Genomic DNA, 27,383 nt, shown 5'->3' with positions numbered 1-27,383 from the left:
TTCCAGTATAAGCTGATTTTCTTTCAATAGCTTAGAAATAAGCCTTCACAAAAACCACTAAGCATGTAGCAAGGCATGAGTCAAATCAGCATGACAAGTTTCCAATCCCAAACTGAGGGAAAGTTTTGGGATGCCCACAAAAGAGGGATTTATTTATTCTTTGGTGGCCCAATAAGCCTAGCAAATTAAAAAGACTCTTTGCCAAACTTCCAGTGAAGGCCCATCGAAAAGCAGACAAAGCCAGATTCAAAATAATGGTAACACATTCTAGATTTTAATGCCCTTTGAAGACTATCAGCTTTTTGGCTTAAAATGTAAGTGAATCATGACATATTAACAATACCATGATCTTCATCAATTTCAGCCTACAGCATGGTCCGGTGCAGGTTATTAGTGTCAAGTTACACACCTAGGACTTGAATTCACCAACACTCATAGCACCACTTGATTGTTACTGTAAATAACGACAATCTAACCTTTAAGCCCTCTGCCAGAAAGAGCCTATTACCTTTGACAGCTGTGCAACACCACATATTCCAGGCCAGCTGACCTACCCACAATTTTTGTCCTCACACATATGCTTCTGTCTTCAGAGAAATCTAAACAGCTCCAAGCTTAACACTGTGACTCAGTTTCAGAAGCTTCAAAGTAAATTCTTGCAGTGTTCAAATGTAGGAAATTCACATGGCTGACACATCAATTTATTGACAATATCTCAATACTTATTTCCTGTATGTGCCAACTGCAGTCACAAAACCCTCCCAGTTCTTCTTTATACTTCTCTGCTTTCAAACAGGAAACACTCAACAGTATTTTGGGATCAACACACTTAAGTGCAGGGGAAAAAAAACAGTTGTTCTGTACCTCAGTAATTATTGCTCTGTATTTATCCATTTTGAGCAACATCAAGGTAGCATCTGAATTTATGCCACACTTCAGCAGAGACAGGTTCCCTACCATTAAAGAAACATCAGCCTTTCCATGGGAAAAAAGTCTCTAAATTTAGCTGGCCATATTTTCTTAGCCACTGTATCTGACAAGGCAGATTTGCTTGACTTCCCATTCTAACACCATTATAGAGTTGTCAAATTATATGGCTCATAGCTACAGCCTGTCTTTAGAGTAGAGTAGCTGGGCTGCATGTTTTCATAAGAATGAGAGAAGTTTATTAGCTATGCTAAAACACTACCTAAAGAGCCTAGAATTGTTCAAAGCCTCACCAGCTACCTAAATAAAACAGCTGACCCACAAAAGTGATTTCACTAGTAAATGAACTTGAAGACAAACACTACAAGAAAGCCAATAAAGGAAATCTTGTGTGATCAAAGGTTCTCCAACTATCTCATCTGAAAGAAGTTATGTGCCACTTTGAAGTTTTTTCTCCTTCCATAGGAATAACCATCATACCTTTTTGAGGCAGTTTGGACAGTGACTGCTCAAACGTATTTCTACAGAGCTACTTTTTGGAAGAGAGAATAAGTTATTTTACTATTTGCACAAATTGCATTTACTACACTGGTTTTACTCAGATAATGGTTTAGCTATAAGGTATCTGTACAAGATTTATCAGCAGAGATAGCACACTGTTAACATTATATATGTAAACTGAGAAACAACAGGTCCTTTCATCAAGGGGTCATATTGCCAGTAGCCATTTTAAGTTAGTCCAAGAGGTTGCAAAACTGCACTTCCGCACCAAGGAGATTCCTGGTGAGCCCAACAGAAAAGCTGTGCTCTACAAAGGTCACTGTCCATCCTGGAACAGCAGCAGGAGAAGAATCAAGCGGCCAGTGTTTGCGGTAATAATTGTAAGAAGAATTCCATCCGTTCGGTGCATATTGCTGTATATAAGGTGCATAAACCTGTCATGTATGAGATCAGCGTGAAGAGAAGCCAGTTGCAAGGCTGCAACCAACTACTGGCGTCATGTCCCAGATCTGGAAGAAAATATTGTAGAGAATTACATAGCATTATTGTAAGACCCAAGAGGTACTTCTGTAAGAGGCACAAAAGCAAACAGATACCTCCCTGGAGACAAAGTAACAAACACTTGAGAAAAATGCCAGAGTTACACCAGCCTTACAAACCTAAAGTCAAACTTTGGGCTCCAGAGAGCTTTGCAGCAGTTCTCTGTAGGTGTGTTTTAAAAAGTGCTATGCAGCTTGTTACAAACAGGCTTACACAAAACCAGCGTAGACTAGAACAGTCTCAGTTCTGACATGCATGGTGGATGTATACCTGAAGCACATCAAGATTCTACATTCAGCCTGATTTCCATGTCCTTGTCTCATAACCAGGGCTTTTAGTTGCAATGGTCCAAGAAGCCAGGGAGCTCAGTTAAGGAAGCCTGCTTCATCCCATCTGTGCCTTTAAGGCTGCTGGCCCATTCTCCTGCTGCTTTGTTTGTGCAGAGGACACTTCAGCTCTGACAGCTAAACTCCCTGAAGTGGAGTCACTTTAGGTGACTTTGTCACTCAGCTGCAGGAAGAACAGCCTGCAACAAATAGGATTCTTGCTGCTCTTGTTTTAACTATGTAGCAACAGTTGTCAGAAAGAAAAAAGCATATACAAACATTAGCCCTCTATTAAGTATCTCTAATAAATGCAAGAAAGAGGTACACAAATACCTTCACAATCCGGTCACTTCCACAAGTCACCATTAGCCCTCTGGAGATGTCCATAGACATGTGTGAAATGTTGTGTTTTCCTTCATGAAAGGTTGCCAAGGAAGTACGGCTGCATGAGAACAATTCAAATGAAAGCAAGCTGTCAGATGAAGCTTGATGGCATTGTTATAGCAGTGCAAAATAAACTTAGAAGAAAATAAAGTTGCTCAAGGACTAACAAATCAGTCCTGAGAACTGCAGTGCCATGTTAAAAGGGACAGAATTAAATTAGTAAGTCATGCTATGGCATTGCTCGTGTAGTTACACAGGTGTGACATTTCCTAGTCTTCTGCAACCTCTTAACAATACCAGGGCAGGAGTGGTACTACACATTAGTAAATAATTCTACTCTTGGTTATTAAGTCAAGCTCAGCTACATTTTTCCTCTGGCTATAGTAAGTCAACCACAAAACCAGCTCCCAGCCCAACAACCACCACCATAACAAAAAAAGTCAAACACCCCCAAAATTGGCATCTGGTTATGTTGGTCCTTTAGCACACCATGTGTTCAAGGAGACAAGACAGTGAAGTGCTGTTCTTATCAAGATAAAAACAGGGTTTCTCCATCACTAAAAACGATTTCATGAGACAGCAAACAATGTTTAACTGAATTTGCTTGCATGGGAAAAATAATGTTGGGCTGTGAAGAATATCCCCATAGAAGCAGTTTTCAGTAAGTATACATGAACTAATCCATGTGCCATCAATAGCGTTTAGCTAAACAAATCTTGAGACAAATGTTTCAGCTCTAGATCTGGGCTCATGGAAAATAAGAAATAGAGTAGATAGGAAAGTTGTAATACCACATTTAATCCAAATTAGTCTGCAGTGCCAGCTGAGGGATCTCGGCTATTGTAGTGCTTTGAGTGCCCAAGAAAAAGGTGGCCTAGCAGCAGAGAGTCAACAGTCACACAGTGTAGCATTGTGTGTGGATAGGGAGCAAGCACAAGCATTTCTATACCTCAGCAGTATTACTTTAGTTTATTATTCTTTAATACTCACTCTTCATCCTTGATTGACTCAAAACAGGAATCACAGACACGGACCTGGAACTCAAATCCCATGATTGGGTAACTTGATCGTTTGCTACTGCACTTCCCACACACTGCTTGCCCACATTTTCTGCAATGATGCTTCATGGAGGAAGAAGAAAACAAACAAATCACTATTATTGTGTCGCTTACCAAGCACTCACTGAACAAAACCAACACAGCTTCTGGTTTACAACCTGTTTGGAAGTCTCCTATTAGGTCAAAGACCAAGGACTCTGGAGTTCTGTACAATCTTCTTGGCCACTAATGGGTTTACCTCCATACTGTCCCTGACCATCCTCTCCTCTTTTTGCAAGCTCCTTCTTGGAGCAGTGGAAAAACAAAAGGGTTGAACAAGCAATCAAGAAAATAATAGTCTAAGGAAGTGTGAAACAGGTAAGTCCCTTGGTGCCTGTCCAGTACTTCCAAAAAGAAAGCTATCTGCAAAACTTTTACATAGACTGTAAGACTATAGTTCTAGACTGTAAGAACAGGGCCATTACTGCTTCACTGAACTTAGTACCTTACAATGTTAGGATGCAATTTGCTCAGTTATGGGGCATTGTGCACTGCTTTACACAACACTTGAGGATTAGCTGTCCACAGTTCCAGTGCATACAGATATTCACAGAAATCCAACAAAGTGCTGTCAACACAGCCTGCTTTGCTCCATGATGGAAGTTTGATGTAATACTGTCCACAGAATCTGGAAATTTCTTAGCACTGCCTATAAGCTGTGACCTCTCAATAAACCCCCACTTCAAAGCAGCAAAAAATACCAATAGTTTAAAAGATCTAACAGCTTTAGTAGTTTTCTGTTTGCATTTTGCTTAAGTGCTGAAATACAGCTGAGCACTCAAAACAGCAATCTCACCTGTCTCAACCCTAATGTCTTTGTGTCCCACATTTGCTTTATATTCCAGAAGAAAGGTTGTTCACATTTCTGGCAGGAATCACTTTCTAGCCATTGAGGAGCCTACAAAAGAGCAAGAGGTAAAAGGAATCAGAATTATTTTTCCTCATACAACAGCCAAAGAAGTCTGTTTTAAGAACACAAAGTTTTATTTGGAAAGATGCCCTGTCTCAGCTCTGGACATTACAACAACAGATTGCCTAAAGTATAGTACATAGGCAGCTTAGTACAAAAGCCAAGACTTCAAATCCAAGACTACAGTTATTTGTTACCTACATACCTCCCACACTTTTTAAGCCTACAGCAGTGTGTTATGTTAGTGCCTTAATAAGAAACCTAATTTAAACATCTAAGTTACTAAATTTGCTGCAGGCATTCAAAGACTGCTGCTTTGGTTGACTAGATGATCTTTAAAGGCTAGTGTAATACAAACTGTAGAAGATATGATGCAGTCATCCTCTCGAAGAGGCAGGGTCCAGAAGTAAATTCTGGAAGTAAACATATTTTGTTTTCCTAGGATGGCAGTTTGAAATAATTAAGAACTCGTATGCATTTTCCATCCTGCTCACACCTTCATTAAGCATCCCTTCTCCAACCAACATATTATTCCTGCCATAAACGGACTAGGCCAAATAAAAATCCATAAGGGCTTTCACGCATTTTAACACTCAGATACTTTAACTGAGCACCCTTGTAAGGAATAGGAAGAGAGGCACAAGACTTTTAGTACACAGACTTGAATTAGAACATGTATATTCTACACACCTTTATACATCTGATGGGTTACAGGGAGACTCCCCGACAGGGGGAAAGCTGGAACAACAAAGCTTTTCTCCTGAATTCACTTAAATCCACTGTTGATAGTAATAAAACAATTGTATTGTCAGACTCACCACCATTTCACCATGAATATTTATTAATACCAGATGTCCATTTCCTACATCTTCAACCTTGATTGCATCCCCTTCCTTCCTCCACACTAGTGGAAAATACTGTAAGGGGTAGTAACAAGTCTAGCATGGGGGGTGGGGAGCAGAGTAGAGGAAATGAGTCACCTTTCCCCCAAGTGAGATGTTCCATATTGCTTCTTTCAGTTACTTACAATAGGAGTTTTTACTTAATAGCATTTCTGAGAAGGCAACACGCTTTCTGGCTCCCTCTAACAGAAAAACAGGATATCTTCTTGATCTTTTCATCTTAATTTCAGCATAAAATAGGAGGTAAAAACCTGCCAACATTATTACCCACATACAGTTGGAACTGACTGAAATCATAGTAACACTCAGCAGAGTTATCATTCCTTCTAATAAAAACAAGTCTGTCTTCCAGTCTCATGCGCATATTTGAAGATGTCCTCACTAGTTAGTGCTTCAGAGGAAGTATGTTCACCATTCTTCAAACATTTAGTTTCTTTGCTTTTGGATTGGGCTTGATTATGTTTTTCCAATGAGTTCTGAGATATCATGGCTATTTTAAGCTAACTGTATTATTTTACTTGTATTAAAACTGTCTATTATTTACAAGATCCCTTAATTATTGTGTGCAGAGACATAGGCACATCTTGTTTTCCCAGTTGTATTGTAAGTCAATTCTTTACCATTACAAAGTTTCATAGTATGACAGAAGCTTTGAAGAGAGATCATGCTGAAAATGTTAGGAGCTTCACATGCAGCATCCAGTGTGTTTCAGGTGAAGAAGAAAATAGTTCTTAACCATGACACTTGCATTTAAGGAATAGCAATAGAGCTGAGCCTTAAATACAGCTTTATGGGAGCAACCAAAACTAACTCCTATAATTACAGTTTAACCAAAAATAGTAGTAATATATATATTTTCAGCTTCTATGATGCATATGAACTGATGCAAAAAGAATCTGCATGCCAGGCTCAGTTGCTGTGTACTAAGGTCTTTAAAAAAATGCTGTGTGGAGACTGAATATCTACATTCTGAAGTGCACAGACAGACACTAGAACAGAAGTTTTTAGTGATATGATTCAGCCTTAAAGTTTCAGGTAATGTAAGAAAACCAGCCTGCAGGACTGACTAAGGAAAGCCACATCAGTCTCTGAAAAAGAGGGGGAGGCTAAAAAGAAAATTAAATAAAAAGAAAGTAGAAAGAAATCTTTGATCTTGGTTATGATCTTACCTCTTCTCGGCTGATATCCATGTTCCAAACAGCAATTCCCCCATCAGCTGAACAAGATACCAGCTGTCGTGTCAGCTGTATGTAACAGATAGCCTGCACCTTGTCACTGCAAACAAAGTAGACGCTATTTACCCATAGGAATTTAAACAAAGCTTAGTTTCCCAGCAAACCCTGATTTATCCTTTTAAAGCTACCTAGGAAGCCAAAAATTATTTTCAAACACTTTCGTAAGTCTACTAAGTAGAGCTATGAAGATGAGTGAACAGATGCTGCCACCTGAGCATTGCCCTAGCATTAGGACATTGCCTAAAACTGTGTTTTTACAGGCTTGACCAGAATACCAGAGGTACAGTTCCACACTAACATTTGCTGGCAGTAAGCATTGACAGTGAGCTGAGTGTCAACTGCCTCAGAGCATGCGTGCAAATACTCTTCTGTGTTGGCAAGGAAAGCCAGTTATCAAAACAGAGACAACTGGAAAAATAATAAATATTTGTTATAAGATACAGCTAGGAAGCAGATGGAGCTTCCACTTTTGCTCACAAATCACAGTAAGTCTGTAGCTGCAAAGCAAAGCATGCATTCACCAATAAGACAATTTAATCCTAAATAAAGGCATGGCAAAATAACAGTCTAACCTAAGATGCTAAACAAAGGATCTCAGCAGTATTAGACTGCTTTGCAACATCCAAGTTGAATTAAAAAAAGCCATTCTGCTACTCAGAAGAACTTACTTTCCCATTCAGTATGAAGTTTGATGCTAAGTGGGATGTTTGAAGAGAAACTAACAGTGTTACAAGTCTTCACCAGGACACATGATGCAGCAGTAACAGCAGTATAAAGTCCTCCAGTCACTGACGTCGGTTACTTTTTTGTAACCAGTACTCTATTAATTAGTTCTTTAGCCATAAAACTAAATCCTCAAGATTAAACAAGAGTTCTAGGGCTAAGGCTATCAGTCTTGATCAAAGGTGGATGGAGACATCTATGGAATTAGACAAGAGGAGAATGCACTATACAAATACATCTTTAAACATAAACAAGATCTCTACTACCACTGCATTTCTAAAGTAAAATATATCTTCGGTGGTGAACTGTCAGTCAGATGGAATTAAGGCCCTAGATTAAAAAAATGGCAGCTAGTGTTGTGTCTCTGTAAAATAAAGACTTGATTAAATAGACAACTAACTACTTTATCCATAGAATAGTGGAGATGTAACATACTTTTCTGAAGTCGAGACCACCCCTATGATTTAGCCAATCACTGTATCACCTCACTGAGAGAAGATAACTGGGAACAGGAAAATACTGGTTTATTCCACATAGGTGCATCAACACACATATACATAGTTTCTAGCTCCAACTTCACAGGCAACTCAGTGAAGTATTTACAATACAGAAGCATGCAACTTTTACATAAAGTCCAAACAAGATGATTTAGGAGTTTTATTCACCTTTTTACTATAACCTACTTTTATGTTACATTCTTATAAACCATGGTTTAAAAGTATCTCACATGAGTAAAAATAAAGATTTATCAGTAACACTATCCTTGTACTGACTATCTTTCTTCCCCCTCAGAGTTCTGCAAGAAGTTATTTTCTCTCTTATTCACAAAGATTCATATATTTTGCTGTGCTATTTGCTCTTCCTGGGACTCTGTGTTCATTATGGAACATGTAGGAAAAATAAGACCCCATTACATACTGATGGCCCTGAAGCAGCAGTGTTCGACCCTTCCTTCCACCAATATCCCACATGATAATGCTGTGATCAGAGGCACCTGAGAAGAGCAGTCGTTGAGCTGGATCCCACCACAGGGAAGTAATACTTCCTAGGAAAGAACATTCTGCAGTTAGATCTAAGGGAGTCACTCCCCAACACAGTGATGCTCTTCTGGGTCATTAAAGTGAAACCTGAAATAGTCCCTTACTACAGCAACAGAGATTGAAAGCCATAAGGCAAACAATGTCATGCAACAGCAAGATACAATCTTCCTAGAGAGACAAAGAGCATTTAACTACAAAACAAAACATTCCTAAGAAGGTTTGATTCAAATAATAAGTCAGAAAGTTTGAGTTACTGTCTTTCTGCCCTTTGTATTCAGGTAGTTGGTTTTAAGAGATGGGAGGCTAACGTAATCTTTGGAAGGTGAAGAGTATTAAGACTTCCCAAGTAGAAACTAGTATCTACTACACAATAAGGTGCTTGGTCAGCAGTTTTGCAACAGCGTGCAGTGTTCACAGCTAAACCAACTCCATTACATAACTATTTACAACCTTAAAAGTTGTAATAGTTGGAATAAGAAACTAAGTGACAGTTTCACTGCTGTTAGCAAATCTGGCCAGGACGTACTATATTACAAAACTAGATTTCAGAAGGCCCAACCTGGCTGTGCAGCTCATTATTCAGACAGTCATCTTACAGTAGCAGTCTTATACTAAACCCATGGATATTGTAATGTAGGCAGGAGACTAAAGAAGTAATTTTGTTACTCATGCCACTTATAGTTTTGAAGTTGCAAGAACATGTTATTCCCTTCCAGACATCCTTCCTTTTAAAGCATCCTTCCATTGCTCAGGTTTGTTTTTTTGGTTTGGTTGGTGGGGGGTTTTTTTGGTTGGGTTTTTTGCTTGTTTGTTTGTTTTTCCATAAAAAAACCCTTGTTAGTCTGAAAGCATGATGAATGGTAGTTTACAGGCCAAACCAGTCCCTTCCAGGTCTCTGGAGCAAAAGATTATTCTTGCCCCCTTTAGGACTAGACTTTTTCAGAGTGATCCATCTTGGAATAGCTGTATTAGAGCACAGTGGGCATCTGCAGCATAGAAGGTAGCTGCCCACTGAAGGACAAGCTCGAAAAACATTTAAACTGCAAAGCAGACACTGCTTGATTATGAAATCACAGTAAGGCAAGAGCTAGAAAGGAAATAAAATGAAGTCAGACTTGAGGTCTGGCAAATGAAGCTGCATGCAAAGAAGAAATAGATGCCATTTAAGTTTAGAGTTACCAGGCCTTGGGAGTATTACCCAAATACTGTGGAGGAAAAAAAGTAGCTACTCTTAAACCTACTTCTATTAAAGAAAAACCTGTTTCTGCCCCTCAGATTTAATCATCTTTTATACTAAATCAATTCGTGGTTTGAGGATCACGATCTCCATACAGCTAGAAACTTACATATAAGCCAAAGTTGTTTGCTACATGGACAGCACTGCTGGAGCTGGTGCTTGGAAGCAGTAGACAGAATACACACTATACACAGTGCCATGTCAAGACATACTGCTTTCAGACTTGAGGAGTTGCACCTGAACAGACTAGTGCAAAAGCATACAGAGGTAAAGGATCAAGAAAATTTTGGTCTTAACTGAAGTAATCTGAAATTCTGTCTGAAAGCAGAAGATGTATTTATCATTTGAAAATCTTGACTTGTCTCCTGCATTAAAACCCAGCATGATAATTTTACAGTCATCTGTAAGTCAGGAGCCTACTCGGCTTTAACAAAGTCTACTCTATACTTAAGAGTTATTAAACAAAGCAGCCTTTTCCAGTGGATCAGACTCATGATTCTGAATAATTCACCCCTACCCAAATGCAAACTAGTCAGCTGATTTGAAAGTTGCCAGTACCACATGGGAAGAGGCATTAAGTCTTGTTTATTTCTCTCGGTATAGTATTAAATTGCACATTTGTCTGTGATTTGCATCAGACAGTGGCTCCATATCATGTTACAGACCATTTAGCTCTTCATCTGATATAAGGACTTTAGCTATGCTACATGGGATGAGATATCTGCCTTTCACTAGACAGTTCTGATTGTAAAAGGCTCTCTAGATTTCTTGCATATAGCTTAGTTCCAGCTAAACATAGGAAACTAAACTAGAGCCTCATAAAGAGTGTTCAGAACAGCAAAGTCTGTATTGAGCAGAATTAAGTGGCTTTTTAGAAGATGGACTGGGAGTTGCTAGGTATTATTATAGTACTAGAAGGTCTCCAGGAAAAAAAAAACAACCAAGAAAACCCTACATTCTTATCCTTTCTTTTCAATCGTAGGGAGACTAAAGTTTTTAAAGGTGGCCATCTAGTGGATAAGTTGTGTTTAATTGAATGCATGTTTATTTTTCATCTATAATAAAAATACCAATCACTATTTACATACTTGCAAATATGTAAATACATCAGTATTTACATTATTTACAAGGCTAAGATTTCCCCTCACAAGAACGTGTCTGTTCTTAAAGTCATATGTACAGCTCTAAACAGCTTCTGATAACTACTACCCTGCACTACTTGTTTACCCAATGTTTATCCTTACAAGGCAGACATCAAACTTCATAATCCCAATTTACAAAGGGGTACTATAATCTGGGTCAAGTGGAATTAAGTGGAAGAGTTACTCTACCTTCATGTCCTTTGAGTGTTGTGATAACTGAGCATGTATTCTGCTCAAGCTTCAGGAGAGTGATCTGTCCAGAATAATCACCAACGAATGCATGTCGAGTTTCATGATCATATCTGAACACCAGTCAAGGAGAAGCCACATTTGAGCTTATGAGTATTTTTACAGAACTGAAACAAATAGCACAGTTGTCTGCTACAGAGTTTAAACAAACTGGAAAAAAACCCAAACATTTTAACGTGCCACATAAATATTTACATACCTACCTGTCCTGGGTTCAGCTATAACAGTTATTTTTCTTCTTCTTAGTAGCTGGTGCAGTGCTGTGTTTTCAACTTCAGTCTGAGAACACACCAATGTTTTAATTGTTGCTAAGTAATGCTTACCCTGATCAAGGACTTTTCAGTCTCATGGTCTGCCAGTGAGGAGGGACACTACTTCTAAACAGGACAGAGACCATAATAGTTAAAACTTTTTCATTCCTCTCTTCTCATACTTCCCTACATGTGCAAGTAAAACAGCATGGAAAATAAGTGAATAAAAGTTTTAGAAAGCCACTGGAGAGCTGTGACGTAATTAATCCCCTTGTTTAAGGCAGGACAAGAAGATTTAGACCGCTTCTAGGAGCTATTTACAGAACGCACTCATGGTCTACGAGCAATGCCAGAATTCCCCAGGCTACTTCTTGTAGTGCAGAGCTACTCACTGAGCACCTCACTGGACACTGTGTAGCATTCAGTCTTACCCAATGCTACTATCTGCTCCTATAGACTCTTAAGTTTTCTGGCACATTATACTAGTTGATGCCCTCAGGATAAGAAAACCAAGTTACAATGACATTGACCCTCTACAGCTAGTTTACCTTACAGTAGAAGTATACTTCAAATATTCTAGCTACTGAGAAGGTAAGATCATGTAATTTAATTTCTTGTTCTGTTTTCTGCATTTCCAAGTTTACTAATGCAGGTCCTTGAGCACAGTATCAAAGACTGAAATGAATTTCAGAAAGAGTTCTGTTACTTAACAGTGACATAAAAGCAACACCACACCCTAACATGTGATCTATTAGAAAGGTGGCATACTGGGCTACCTTATACATCATAACAGTTTTCTGATATTCAGGTTTTGCAACTATATAACTACTGTCTCCAGAAACTAAAGCACAGCAAGCTATATGGAACTAGATAATTTGCCATCTTTGTAAGACTTTTGGTATTCAGGATATATGCAGGAGCTATGAAAAACCCAAACACCTGATACCACATAACCCAAGAGTTGTGTATAATCTCACCTGTCCTTCTGGAGCCATACAAAAACAAAAGCAGCAGCTAGCAAAGTAACCTACTCTACACAACAGAAAAGACTAAACTTTAAAAAGTCAATGTACCAAAAAAAGCCCATCACCATAAGTGAAAAAACAGAAGTTTTGCCATCTGATGAGATTCTGAAATCTCTTAAGCCTTCAGAATCTTGAGATAACAATTCACTTTCAACAAATCCACTAAGTCTGTGACCATGTGATCCTTTCTTCATCTTGGAAGTTCAGGCAAGCATTATCCCCACTAATCCAGTAAAGAATAAGCACTCTGCTGCGGTTTTCAGAAGTTTACACATAGGATTATTAATAACTCCTAAGGAAACCCCTAATAGGGAGGCCAACAGCTAGTACACACACCAGAAACCTAGTTCCTTCAAACATAAGTCCAAAGGCAGGATAAATTACACTGCATTTTCAAATGTCACAGTCTTCAGTGGAAATTTATTTTTATCTTAATAGAAAAGGTCATATTCTTTCCTCCATTTTCATAATACACTGTTCCATTATTTGCAATAGTATTAGCTACAGAACCCACTGAATTTAAATAGTGAGACTCAGAGGCACCAGACTGTTCTGTGAGCTATTCTCTTCACACACACACAGACACACACACACACACACCAATATTAACGCCGCTCTGTGCCACATGCAGTTGAGGTGAGGTGTACATGAAATATGTGGGACACAACCTCTAAGGATAGCAAAAAAGAGGAACAATGCAACAACACAAACCCGTCAGTCAGCTCTTCAGTCAGTATGGCAGGGTCTGCACAGATGTGAAACCTCAAAAGGCTAGACCTGCTGCTGGCAACCAAGCAGTTAGTTTTCCTTTACGTTTCTGCACACTACACAGGTATATAACAATTCTAGAGAGGTCTTTATTTTTTCAAGAGACGTAGTTCAGCTTTTGAATCGTACCACTTCTGCACTGCTGCCATTAATCTACATATACCAACCAGTCCCTCCAGTTACTACCCAGCCACATCTAAACTGCCACCATTAACAAATGCTAAAAATAGTTTTAGAATTTATTTAACTCATGCTTATGGGTTTTGCTTATGAGTTTTAAACTCATGCTCATGACATATAAACTATATTTTAAGCTACTTGGGTTCTAAGTCTTTCATGCAGGATAAAGAATGGCTTGAAGTACTTGCAACTGAATAGACAACTGGAGTTCTTAAACTACAAATGTTGCAGTTAAAAGCAATCTGCAGGAAAGGAAACTGCATACAGACAAATTGCTACTAGTAATGAATAAAGTTTCAAAGTACCCCGTAGCTTAAAGATGGAAAAGATTAATATGAGCAAACACACAAAAAAATAAGGCAAAGGATTTTCATGACATTTTATGCTCTTGAATGACTCAAATGCAAACTAGCAAAGCGACTTGCCTAGGAAGTATACAGGCCAGACTACAGATAGTTAAAAGTCACTGTCACAAGATGCTACAGACAAACATTTCAAAATTAGGAACTAGTACATACTGTCATTTCTGTAACTCAAGGTTACAACATTCCCTTCCTATTAACTAACAACAGCTAACAGAAATAAAGGTATTAAACATCTGATCAGGTTTGCAGACATGTAAGATACATCACTCTAGCTTTTTATATGAAAAGGAGGGAACAAATTGAGCTAAAGGAACAAAATATTCTCTAGTTTCAGGGTCACAATAATTTTTCAAAGGATATTGTAGACATGAAGCCCAAGAGGTGAAATAATGCCTTCCCAACATACTCCCACTCCTGGTACACATCCAGCTGATACACTTGTCATGACCGGTGCTGATAACCCACTCTGATGCCAAGCAAAAAGTAATAGCAGACACTCGATTCTGATGAGCTGTGGGAAAAAAAAAAGGATTCTGGGTAATTTTTCCTAAAACTCAAAGTGATGTGTTCTTATGTTCTAATTCAGAGAGACATAGGTTGAAGATGATATCTAAGCAATGCCCCAGGGAGATGCTTTTACAGTTATGTTATACTTGCTTCAAAGCCAGATTAAAAGGTTAGCATTGTTCTGTTTGGTAGATGCCTTCTGAATAGCTTAAGTGAACCAAACATGTCAGTCAGCTAATTTAAGTCTTTCTCCCACAAAGACAGAAACTGAGTTCAGCCCAGATACCCAAGATGCTCTGGTTAAGGAGCAGGCAAATCTTCAGCTTCCTCTAGTTAGGCCAGGACTTCTGGGGAGTAATGTAACACACCTAAAAACCTTAATTGCTTTTTTAAGTGCCTCTTTCTCCTGACCCCAGGGGAGCTATGCTCAGATTCATGCTTTGAAGCACCTGAAAGTGTATCTAGTCCATGTCATTCAAACTGCTACTTGTGATAGCAAGCAAATACCACCCAACTCTGTTTAGAAAGCTGCCACTAAGCAAGAAGCTATAAGCATTAAAAAGAAGCCCCCCAGCCCCCAAGATGCAAGCAGTTTCCTTGACTGAGCTGTCAAGTCATCTTGCTTAGGATAAAGGGGGGGGTTTGTTGCTTTAAGAACAAGGTCTTTTTCTCCTAACCAAGGACATTGCTTCTATCAGTGTCAGGGAGTCATAACACAAACTGTGCTTTGTTTTGTTACATAATCTGCAGTCTTTAAGAGTCTCCATCAAGCCTTTCACATAAATATCCCAATTTTAACCAGCAACTGAGTTTTGTATTTCTTTAAATGATGTGCAGACAAATGCTGAAATTGGCATCTCCATAAATACTAGAAGAACAATCCCTATTCCCCATGTACCGGAAAAATTAGTTTTTTATCCCTATTGCTCTCCTAAAATGACAGAGAAGGCAAGGACTCTTCACCTGCAAGCAACGACGCTCAGTGAATATGAAAAGTGAGGATGAAAATTGAAAATACCAATATGCACCTTTAGAAAGCTCTTACCCTAACATTCATGCAACAGAGCTACAGTTGAAGAGCCAAAGATGAACTCACTAGGTTCTGGCTCATTACACTCACAGACTAATGATGTACTGAACTTACTGACTGCAACTCAGACTCACCTGACAGAGGATTACTCAATAACACAACATTTTTCTTATGACAGTTATCCCAACTAAGTGACATCTAGAAGGTCAGTCAGACTTAAAGCATATTTGGACTTGATTAATCTGTGATGGTGTCCTATTTCCAAAGCATTTTAGATTACTTCTCTTCATGCAAATCTGAGTGTAAACAGTGGTTAAGAGTTTACCTGGATAAGTCTTCACAAAGTTCATCTTATTAAAGTCTTCTGAAATATGAAATTCCTAAAAGCAAAGTGGAACCATTAGAAAAGATACCATAGTAACATAAGCAATACTGATACCCCAAAAAAGAACAGTAACCTCAAAGGCCAGAATTTGCATAGCAAATATCATACATATCTCAGTAAAAACTAGCAGTTTCTGAGACTGAAGCATAGCACACTGACACACCAACTGTAAATTGAAGTAATTAGTGAACTTGATTTTCAATAGGGAGCATCCTTTCAGCATCAAGCATATTTCAATATCAAGTTTGCTGAAGGAAGAATACAGGAATACATAAGATCTCATTTGGCCCCAGCAGGAAAAAACAAAACTGTACATAGTAGTATTTCTGATTTAAGTATCTGAGACTTCATAATGGACAGACTTAAGTGAGAGTATTTTTTATTTGATCCATTACTGAAATTTTACAAGTCTCAGCTTACAATTTCAAGTAGTTGTCACTAGAATCGCTATTCTCTGTAGTTCTGTGTAGGCAATTCACACCTACTTATCAGCAGAATCACTATTTATGACACTCATGCAGTACCCTGAGTACTTCCTTATAAGACAATTATGATTTTGATCTTATTTTCACCATTAAAGCATCTGAGAGTCACAAGATCCCTCTCCTTTGCCAAGGAAAGAGGCGAATACAGACCCACATTCTATTCTGCCATATGTATCTGCTCTCCAGGAGAGTGAAAGCAATTATAATGATGGTATAAAAAAAGCAGAAGAATTCCCAGAAAGAAACCAGCCCTGCCTCTTGTCATTTTAGAGGTAGTGTTGAAATTTCCATATCAAGAAAAGATCTGCAGCAAGAGAATCCAGAGAAATGTGCATGGCAAGGTACAAGCAGATCCATACTTCTGGCCAGATGCAAGGTAGCTACAGTTCACAACTACTGCCAGTTCACCACCATGGCACTCTGCCCAGCTTAATGTACCCCTCAAAATAATTCCTCGACGAAGTACAACTGTTTGGGCCCACTGCTACACTATATGGTCCAATGACTTCCTGAGGGTAGCTGGCTCATATCTAGCCAGAAGAACCCTGCTAATCTGTAGTCCTCCCATGTACATCTCAGGTGAACTGTAGAGAAGTTCCGCCATTTAGTAGTAGTTACATTCCAAAAACAAAGAAAAGGAAATGAACTATCAGCTGCCAGCAACACTTGGTGCTCACAATCTAAGCAATTCTAATCTACATACTAAACAAAAGTCACAGCAACTTACCATGATAGCTCCATTATCCTGGCCTACAAATATTCTTCTGCTGTCATGATGGTAAGTCATGGCTGAACATGGTGCTGTCAAAAAAGTAAAGACATAACAGTTACTGAAACAGACGTGTTAGGATACAGATGACTTATGACTTTTTTTTCACTCAAGACAAAAGCTGATTAAAATTAAGTAGCATGATGGAAATTAGTCTACATAGATAGTGTCCCTTGGTAAGATAGTGAAGCTGAGGGAAGGAACACTATTACAGTAGCTCAGATATATCACTAGGAAGCATATGCAAACATGATTTCCTGACCTGGGATGCAACCGAGCAAGAGAAATTTTGCACAGTTTGAAAGCTCAGTTAGCAACCACAGTATGTGCAGCTGGTTACACTTAAGAACTTGAGCTCACTAAAATTATCTCAAGAGGATCCCTAAGTTGTATACAACAATAATCTGTTCTTTACATTTGAGGACTGTATCACTAGAGAGAGATAAAGTGCTAGGAACAAATAGGTAATTGCATGTCGACTTCATATGGAATCATGTCTCAACATCTGCAACTTCAAGGAGACTTATGTTTTTGAGATTACACACAATCTTTTTTAGCAGAAAGCCTCTAAAGACCTACTTCTCTTTTTGAAATTAAGAGCTAAAATAGATGTGAAAAGTAATGACAACAAAGGCTCCTAATGAAATTTTGCACAAAAATTTCACTGAAGAATGTCTTCATTTAACTTGCAAATTACAAGGATTAGAAAGATACAGTGTTCTAATCCTATACTTTCTTCCCCCCCGACCCTCAGAAAATGAGGCTCTGAAGGTGTTTGTAGAATTCTAAAGACAGCACAGTCTGGAATATTACCGTGGTCATACTGCATAAGGACAAGCCCATCCCTTGGAACTACCTACAGGCACACACTGTTTTGCATAAAGCTTTGTAGGTTTACATATACAATCTGAATAGTTTTAGAAAACTAATAAATGGAGGAACTGCTATAATTGAGATCAACTATTAGGAAAAAAAAAAAAAAAGGAAAGATTACACTCCATATTTTTAACTTAGATGGTAGGCTACTAAGCCTGCAGCTAAGGCAGCATAGAACACCATGAAGTCCAATTCTTAGGTTTTCATTGAACATTTGTATGGAAATTACTCCAGGAATTGTCATTCCAAAGACTATCTTTTGTGTTAGGATATTTTGTTTTGCCATTGTATTCCTTCTTTTCATATGTGGTATGTGTCCAGGTAGCAACTAGACATTAAAGAAGTTACAGCAAAGCACCCAGGCTGACTGATGTTCCAAACCCGAAAAAACACACTGACATTCAAGATTTACTCAACACTGAAGCTGCTGCTCAGTATTGTTTTCCTAATAATCTAAATGTTGAGGGGGAGAGGGGGGCAAAGAAAGAAGATTAGTTCTTTCAACCTTGGAAAGAACAGAATATTCTTATGCCTGAACTTTAAAGCTAGTCATTTGAAAAGGTCACTCATTCAGCAGAAGAATTATTTGCCATCATTTGAGACATCTACAGCTGGAGATCCACACAGTGATTAATGTGGTAAAGGATCTGGTTCTGACAGAATGCTGCTTTAGCTCTCACCCACTATGCAGCTAGTTTCAAACTAAAGTCTGAGCCAGAATTGCTGCAAAGTTCCCAATTTCAAGATCATTAAGCAAATCCAACACTTGGAGAAATGGGAAGGAGGTATTCCCACATACAGCACAGGTACAAAACCTATGCCATGCTTAGTCACCACTTACCATCTCCAGCATTGTACTTACATGACATGGTGTGATAGATACTGGGCCAGTATTGTCCACTGTCTCTCTTCAGCCATACTCGTATTGTTCTGTTGGGAAAGAGCAGTGAAAAGACAGTTTTAACTAAGTGCATCATCCCTTGCATCTGAAACAGTTAACCAGTTTACTTAAATATCAGTTCAAATCCTCCCAGCTTTTGTGCAACTCAAACATAATAGTTGGAGGAAAAAGATAACAGAATAACAGTACTCCAATAGTACTTTAACATAAGAATAATAGTACTAAGAATAGCCACTTTTGGATTCTGAAGAGTCTTCTCCAAAACTATTTATATATGGACTTTTAGTAAGTATGGAATGGAAATACTATTTCATCTCACTACAGAAACTGCTACGTATTGTATCCCGTTAATTCCTTCTCCTTGGCTCTGGCTGACTTAAGTCACATTCAAGTTGAAGGAACTTTTCAGCTTTGGCAGAACAAACCACAACTTGTTTTAAAGCAGATGAAGTGTTTGGTATGTTTACATTAAAAAAAAAAAAGGGGGAAATAATTCTATTATGGAAGTCTGAACTTTCAAATTTTTACAGCTTCTCTGGGCAACTCATCCTTCAGCAAGCCAGACACTGACTATTATTAGAGAAGCTCCTCATCCTCCAAACAAGCACATTACTGACATCTCCAGCCCCAAATATTGACTTATGGATCCACAGGAGACACCATATCTAGTTCAGTGTTATTTCCTCTTAGCCATGCCTCTACTCTCTCATGTACGAATGCAAAGGACAAGCAACATTAGCAGCACTGTTATGCTGCACTGCTTCTCTGGCCTAAATATGAACAGGATTGATTAGCCTGTCACAAGAGAATTGAAATAAATTGGCAAGATGATATGACAGCATGCCAGTGTTCTTTATAATATTGGTTTAGGTTTGTAGTTTTCTAGAATCAGACTTGGAAGGAAAGGAAAAATGGCCTTGAGAACATTCAGCATTATACCACTCTCATGACTGTCTAATCCTGGGAAGAGGGATATAAGAGAGTCAGCAAGGAAGTGGAAGGTTACTGTCAATTAAAAATATTCCTACAATAGGCACATCTGAAGGGAATCTACATCAAGAAGAGCTCATGTGTACACAGTATTAAGGTTATTTTAAGTCTACTTGAAATTTCCTCTCCAGATTATTGTTTGCCTTCTTAATACTGTTTAAATCCAACTTCCTCATTCCTAAATAGAAACCTAAATGATCTGTAAATATGTGTACCTGGAAACACTGCCAAGAGAGTTGATTGAGATTACTTGTTCTATTTACTTTTGGCTAAAAAAAGGAAGTAACCCAACCAGGGGACAGATTTGCCAAACATCATATAGGACTGCCACTAAGTTTAACAAAAAGAGCACAGGAAGGAACTGGTATCCTGCACCAGGACTAGCACTTTTGAGGTTGAATACACAAAGGTAGCATTCTAATTTTATAATCCATTTAATGGCTTTTCTTTAAAACACCACTCAAAAATAAAGCAAACAGCCACCCTTAATGTACTACTTTCCTTTTCTAAAAGTTGAAATCTATCCAGCTGAGTACAAACTGCCTCAAAACAATGATTTTCAGCTTTTGAATCAAGTCACTGTTCCACCAGGTCAGTGGCAAACACATATCACTCCAGTTCATAAGATATTTTACATTAAGAAAAAGCTACCACTTTCTTTTTACAACAATCTGCACCCTGCCCCATCGTAAGAAAGTTAACACTTCAGGAGAGCAGTTGCTATTATTTTGGTAACATGAGAACACGAGGAAAAACAATGCTTCCAAGACATTTTTATGATGCAAATGACAGTGACATGGTTTAGCACCTATGCACTTTAATGGATTTTTAATCTGCTTTTTAAATCAGCTCCATCATATTCAAACTCTTCAGAACATCTCAGGTAGTAGTTTCCAAACTTACTAACTCAACTCTTTCACTTCTAGCTAAAATCATGCAATTATTTTTTATATAAAAAGACTAGGTGTTATAGTGATTGAGACCATGCATTGCTGACTTTCATGAGGTAGACTTTGTCTCCCCTCAGCATTCTGATCGATTATACTAAACTAGGAATTAACATAAAGGAAGGAAGGATTTGGTTTTCCTAAGCAAATTATTTCCTGGGAGTATAATTTGTGCATTGATCATCAGTAGCACAGCCCCTCACTGAAGTTGAGAGCTAAGCAAATAGCTGCAAGAGTTAGCAAAATTGACTTCGGAAAGCTTCTTATTTTGATTTAAGCAACATTTAGACTTCACTAGCCTCATGTTTGCAAATATAAGCTGTCAAGACAGCTTTATATATAATTATACAAAGCTCTGGCTGAGCAAAATTGCAAGAGATCGTTTCTACAGTAGTCAGCAAATAACCTGTGCCTAAATACCACTTCTCAATTCTCTCCCAGACACCAGTTGTGATGCATCTCCTTTTGTTAGGACAAATTAATTTGTACCAGTTCTAGGTCCAACGACTAGAAAAGTCCTCCAGTAATACTGCTTCCACAGTCTCCTTCTACCATTATTTTTGGGTTTTTTTTTTTTTGTTTGTTTGGTTTGGTTTTTTGTTTGTTTTGTTTTGTTTTTAATTATGAGAACTAATAAATCAATCCTAGAAACTCCAGCACTCCTCTCAAAACTTTATCTGTATTTAACAAAGAGGCTTGCGCTCAGTACCTGAGAAGAGCTGGCTACCACACTTACTTTTCCTTAAGCTTTCCCTATTAAGGGCCTGGAAAAACAGGTTGGTTTGACAGCAGTCTCAGTAAGGATGTGAAAATGCTGAAACTCCTTAAGGAGCACCCAGAGACAGATAGATACATACTTTTAAAATTACAGCAGGCTCAGATATCGGAGAGTGGCAGGAGGAAGTAAAACAAGATTTAAAAAAAAAAAAAACAAATTTCCCTAGCATCTGAGTATTGAAACAGCTGGAAAGCATATGTGTTTATAAAAGAGTAATTCAAAGGGGTTTTTTTAGTTGTTTGGTTTTTTTTTTCAGTAATATAAAGAAAGGCACAAAAAGACATCTTTAAGCAATAATAAGTGTGGCCTTAGCAATTCCTAAAGATTTCCATTGTCCTCAATAGCTGTTTCTTGTACAGAGGAAGCACCCAACAGTGCTGGTGATAAAATTTCATGTTTGAAAACTGAGAAAACCCTCTAGTGTTCTAACAGTATTTGTGCCTGTGCCACACAGGCTGCCCTCTAAAATCCAAATGCATGTATGCCCGGGAGAAAGAAGCGATGAAAGGTTAGCAGGCAAATCCAGACTTGTTACAATCCAGCACTGTTCCAAGTACTACACAGATACACTAGCCCTGATCCAAGAACTGCATCTTCCCAACACCTTCACTAACCATTGCTTTCCTACCTGAAAGCAATCACAATTGTTTTCCTAGCAAGAAAACAGAAGACTGCATTTTTCTGGTAGTCAAAATAAAACAGAAGTATTTACATTGCTACTGACCATGTTCTCAAAACAGCACTAGGAATCTGGTTTAATCACAATGCAATGCAATCTCAAGGACTCACAGTTGATGGTTTTATTTAATTTCTGCTCATAAAAACATTAGTTTTGACCAATATTTAAGTTCCATAACAGAAAAAAAAACCACAACCAAACTTAATATCACAACTTAAGCAGTACTTCCAATGCAATAGCTGCTGTATTAGCAGCAAAACACCAGCATGCAGATGTACTAGTGATTCTAGAGATCCCACTAACCTGCAGCATGTACAATACCTTCACCTTGCATTTAGGGTCTTATACACTAGTTTATAATCCCTCAGTATCCCCAGCTACAGCTGGGAAACACCAATCTTGCCTTAGGTATTTGTTTGCTGAGAACACGGATGATAAGGTCAAGTCTAGAGATTTGGCAGTATTACAGATCTGTGCAGCCCATACTGGCTTGTATCAGCTCTGAGAAAACACAAGCCAGCTTTGAGCAGACTGATCCAACTCACAGCTGGTACCTGAGCCTCTGCCCAGGCTGAGATACACACTGCAACAATTCCAAACATTGTCTGGGAGCCAGGGTCAGACAAGATACTCAGAGGGACACAGAGTGAATTACCCTTTCTGGGTAAATTGTGAGAAAACTTCACTGATGGCAAGTATTCTGCCTAAAATCAGATTTGGAAAACTAGTGATTTAACTTCTGCAGCTATATTCTTGCTACCATTTCCAGCTTCAAAACTTTAAGAAGAAGAGCTAGGTTTTTACTTGTATTCGCAAATGTACAATGGCATCTTTTGTACCCTCAAAAAAACCCCAACCAACCAAACAGAAAACAAACAAGCAAAACCACCACCACCACCAAAAAAAAAATGTTACTTCTCATTCTAGAAAATACAATTTAAACTAGAAAGAACTACAACTCCTATAATGAGAGGATAATCTATAACACTGCTGGGAAGTGTTTGTGCACCAGTATTTTCCTCACTACTTAACTTGTAAACACATTCCTCTGACTGGCTATTATGAAATACTTGACAGCCTTAGCTGTATTAAGATTTAATCAAACATGCTTTTGCACTACTCTCTCAGCATACACAGCAGTACTTTCACATCTTCAACTCTGTACTATGCTTGCTGCTAGCAGCATCATCACTTACGCAGTATTAACACCTACACTGTTTATAGTAAACAAACAGAAGAGCAGTAAGTTTGATAACATGCTAAACTGTAGGTGAAGTACATGTGAGTAAGCTTTGATGTACTGTAGGAGGCATCCCATATTAGAGGTATCCCATATTAGAGGTACTACAGTACAATGGTTTCTGAAAGCTTAAAGATCTAAGTAAACTCCCATAGTAAGGCAGCCTACATGAATTTAACCCCGAGTCCAAATCTTCTCTTAGAAATTTATACACATGAAACATGGGTAACAGCCTCAGCTCTCCTTGCACAAGTCTGTATCTGACTTGCCCAGATAATGATGCAGCTGCATCCCTGGCTCTTATCAACACAGTCTAAGCATCAGCTAACCTTCAGCATTAGACCTTTAAGTCTGAAGGCTGACATTGTCTGCTACAGGCAAGCCTCTGCAAACCTGCACCATGAAATTCTGCTTAACTCAGATACCCACTCCTAAAAATTGCTAATTACTCTTCTCCCCAACAGGAAGCACATCAAAACAAGGTTAAGATTCAACCCACAGTTGCACCCAAAAGGCCAACTTCATCCTGCACATGACTAAGATACCAGAATAATCTCATGCAAGAGCAGAATGAAAAGGAAGTTGCTCAGTCCCATCCAAAACCTGCTATCTAACATGTACTACAGAAAGTCATTTCCACAGGAAGGGAAGAGACTAACCCAAGACTCTTCAGTCAAAGCCAGAAAACACAGCTAACACATCCAAGCATAAATGCTTGCTGTAAGCAAGGTACAATTACTGTCATGGTTCAACAAGGAGCAGTATGTATTACTGCTCAAAGGGTCAAGATGCTGAATGCTTCCAGAACCCAGAGCTCCATCATTCTGGAAGCCTGGGAAAGAAGACCATGATATCTGTCACATGCTAGAATTTGATGATACAACCATAACACTAAACACACTTAGGAGCACTTCTTTAACAGCCTATTAAGATAAGCACCCAATGTGATAGCTGAAAAAAAGTATTTTTTAGGAATAGGCACCTGACTCCAAGTGCCTCAGAAAAATATTTTCAAATAACTTTTAAACAGAAGGAAATCTTTGCCTTCAGCTACTCCAAACTTACAGCATTTGTATTTCAGACTTTTAGTAATGCGCTTTTACTCCCGTCCTGATAACCAATAGCTCATCTAAGCATTAAGTGTGCTAATCTTCATGGGAAATAAAAAAAGGGAGTGGGATCCAGTTAGCCACTTTAAAGAACTAATTATTAAGTCTTCCTCTTCCAAATTCAACCACTTTTACTGCCTGCTTCCTAAAAAAGCTCAGCTGGCACCTGAAAACAATTCTTAGCATGCTAGTGAAAAGCACATTCTTACTACCTCTCCACAGAAAGCGAGGCTAGACTAGAGCATTCTGATTTATCAAAAGTCTTGATAATCAGCACCAGTCACTGCATACTCCTTTCAAACCCTGCCACAGTTACAGGCGAGGAGCTCTAAAGAAGAATTTCCTACCCCTCTTCATATTTAAAAAGTCACTTTCCACATAGCATGGCGGAAATTCCAGCTCTCACCACTACACTGCAGACCTCTCATCTCTCTCCTAGCCAACAATCTTGTGCTACAAGCGTCCTCATTTCCATTTCTATTTCATCTGAATAACTACTTAATGACATTACCAGCTTTCGTGACAGATGTTTCACATACCGTATGAGCCAGTATCAAAGATGGGGATTACAACCTGAACATCTTTTCCTTTCCTTTCTAGAAACCACTGTCCTCAGAAGCTCATCACTACCTCTCCCCTCAGATCTGCCAACTCACTCTCAACGTCTTCAGCCAGGCTTGAGACCTTCAGGCTGAGCCACCAGAATGGGCTTGTTTTGAAGCAACTTGGGGAGCTCCAAACCCGCCTGCAAGTGATTGAGCCAACACAGCTGAAGGCAGAGAAAAACATACCCCCACACTTTTGGTTCTACTCATTACCACTGCAGACCCTTTTCACACACACAAACCGAGTTGCACTTTTACATCTACTTCGCAGGGTTGGAAGAGAAGTACAACAGCTTTTTCCCATCCGCAGGGGAACGCTCCCAGCCGGGTGAAGATATTTTCCTCCCTCGAACTGCCGCCTCAGTCATTTCCTTACAGCTCCAGGCAGAGTCATGGCTGCATGCCTCCTGGCAAAGTTAGAGCCTACAAAGTGAATTTCACCCCATACCCAATGCTGCGTTTTCCTAGCTCAGCCGGCTCCCGTCGGCTGCCACCTCCCGCTGAGACCGCTCCGCCGCTGAGCCCCGGCTCCGGAGCTGCGGGATCTGGGTCCCAGCCCCGCACGAAGTGGGTACCGCCGAGTGAGAGAAGAGGACCGGACGGGACCCGACCCTCCGCGGAGGGGCCGCACCCGCCCTGCCGGCCCGGCCCGCCACCAGCGCCCCGGCCTAGCTCCCTCAGACCCCCGCGGGGGTTAGGGCCGTCACCGCCCCGTGAGGCGCCCCGGCGGGCCGGACCGCGGCCCCCACTCACCTGTCCTCGCTAGCCGTGATAACCCCGTCCTCCTTGGGGATGAGGAGCGCGGCGCTCACCACGTCCTGATGCCCCTCGACCTTACTGAGGAGAACAGGCCGGCTGCTCTGAGGCCTCGAATGGATCTCCGCCGCCATGTTGCCGCCGGCCCGACCCGGCGCCCATCAGCTGACGGCGCAGGGAAAGCCCGCCGGCCGCCGTAACGTTGCGTGTAGCGGCGCCGCCCGCCGTGCCGAGATGCCCCGTGTAGCGGCGCAGCACGGCGTCGCGCTGACGCCATCTCCGGCGCGGGGCGGGGCAGGCCGGCGGCAGCCGTATTATCTGTAATAGAAGAGCCACGGAGCCGTATGTCACAGAAGAGCGGGAAACAGGGATCTCCGTGGGGCTGTGACTTCCTAAGCAGGAGAAGGTGGCCGTGGGCTCTAACACTGCTCCTACGGCTTGATCCATGGGGCTGGCTGTGCTGTCCCGTACACAAACCACACTGCTATTAAATACAGTTATTGCCACCACTCTAGAGTCCAAGGAGCCACCTCACTGCCCAGCCTGGCCTGGGGTCTCAATAAGGCCACAAAGAAAAGGGTATTCCCCCTAGAGTAATTAACAGAGGGATATGGACCGAGGAAGGATGTGTAGTCACAGGAAGTATATTAGCTAGTTTCTTTATGTCTTTTAAACTAGAAGATGCTGCAAGCCTTCACCCTTTAAGTTGTTAGGCTGCTGGCTGTTGTCTTAGTGTCCAGTACATGTGAATATCGTCCACATGGTTGGTTAATCAACAGCAAAATCCCTCCCCAGTGCTAACGCTGTGACAACGGCAGTGGTGGTGCTCATACCTTCAAGTCTAGCCCTGATCCAAAGCTCCTGCTTGTCAGGACAGGCCTGGGGCTGGTGGAAAGGATACTCCAATTGGTCAGGGCCCACCTCTGGGAGCAGGGATGTAGGTTTTGATCCCAGGTCTAGCAAATACATAAATATTTGAACAGTGGTTTGTCTAGATATAACCAACACACATGAGCTTATGTGAAAATCCAAAGCTATTTATGCTCAGAGCATCCCAGACAGGACTGTATCCAAAGAGATGAGGTACAAGAAGAGGTGAGGACAAACCTCCCTGACACAGTGGTGGGGATCCTATCATCTGATGAGCCATTGCAGACCATGCCATATGCCTGCAGCAATGAAGGTTGAATAATGCTTCTCCAGACTTCCAGATGTGAGCAGCAGACAGCAATTATCTCCCCCTTACCAGCCCAAAATGAGGAATTTTACCTATCTTACTGGGTTTCCCAGCTTCTTCCTAGACACCAAATGAAACGGACCCAGGACAAACGGGTCCAGCTTGACATTTTTAAAATACTTGTGGTTAAATTCACTTTGCTTTCAGCTTTTCCCTTTTTCCCAATCTTTCCTCATGTCAGTGTCATAGTGCTTTTCTTTCTCTGGTGGTTGCTCTTTTAATCCAGTTCCTAAATTTATAACCTGCTTTTTCTCTATATTTCTTTTCCTTCCTCAACCTATTTTTTC

At 39.9% G+C, this 27,383-nt stretch overlaps 1 protein-coding gene across 1 annotated transcript; it reads right to left on the bottom strand.

The window, feature by feature from the left end:
* Positions 1 to 252: 252 nt before the first annotated feature.
* WDFY1 (WD repeat and FYVE domain containing 1) lies at positions 253 to 26,095 on the bottom strand. Its single transcript, XM_034064145.1, has 12 exons — positions 25,857 to 26,095; positions 18,717 to 18,784; positions 16,937 to 17,010; positions 15,665 to 15,719; positions 14,163 to 14,313; positions 11,154 to 11,266; positions 8,464 to 8,590; positions 6,757 to 6,862; positions 4,572 to 4,673; positions 3,669 to 3,799; positions 2,628 to 2,736; positions 253 to 1,937 (listed from the first exon to the last, which is right to left on the bottom strand). The coding sequence occupies exons 1-12, from the start codon at positions 25,991 to 25,993 to the stop codon at positions 1,878 to 1,880; spliced, it is 1,233 nt and encodes a 410-aa protein (XP_033920036.1). The 5' UTR covers positions 25,994 to 26,095; the 3' UTR covers positions 253 to 1,877.
* Between the last annotated feature and the right edge of the window lie 1,288 nt (positions 26,096 to 27,383).

The sequence above is a fragment of the Melopsittacus undulatus genome, chromosome 6 (assembly GCF_012275295.1).
Source record: "Melopsittacus undulatus isolate bMelUnd1 chromosome 6, bMelUnd1.mat.Z, whole genome shotgun sequence".
NCBI classification, from domain to species: Eukaryota; Metazoa; Chordata; class Aves; order Psittaciformes; family Psittaculidae; genus Melopsittacus; species Melopsittacus undulatus.
The sequence above is the reverse complement of the archived record's forward strand: the minus strand, read 5'-3'. Positions and strand labels throughout refer to the sequence as shown.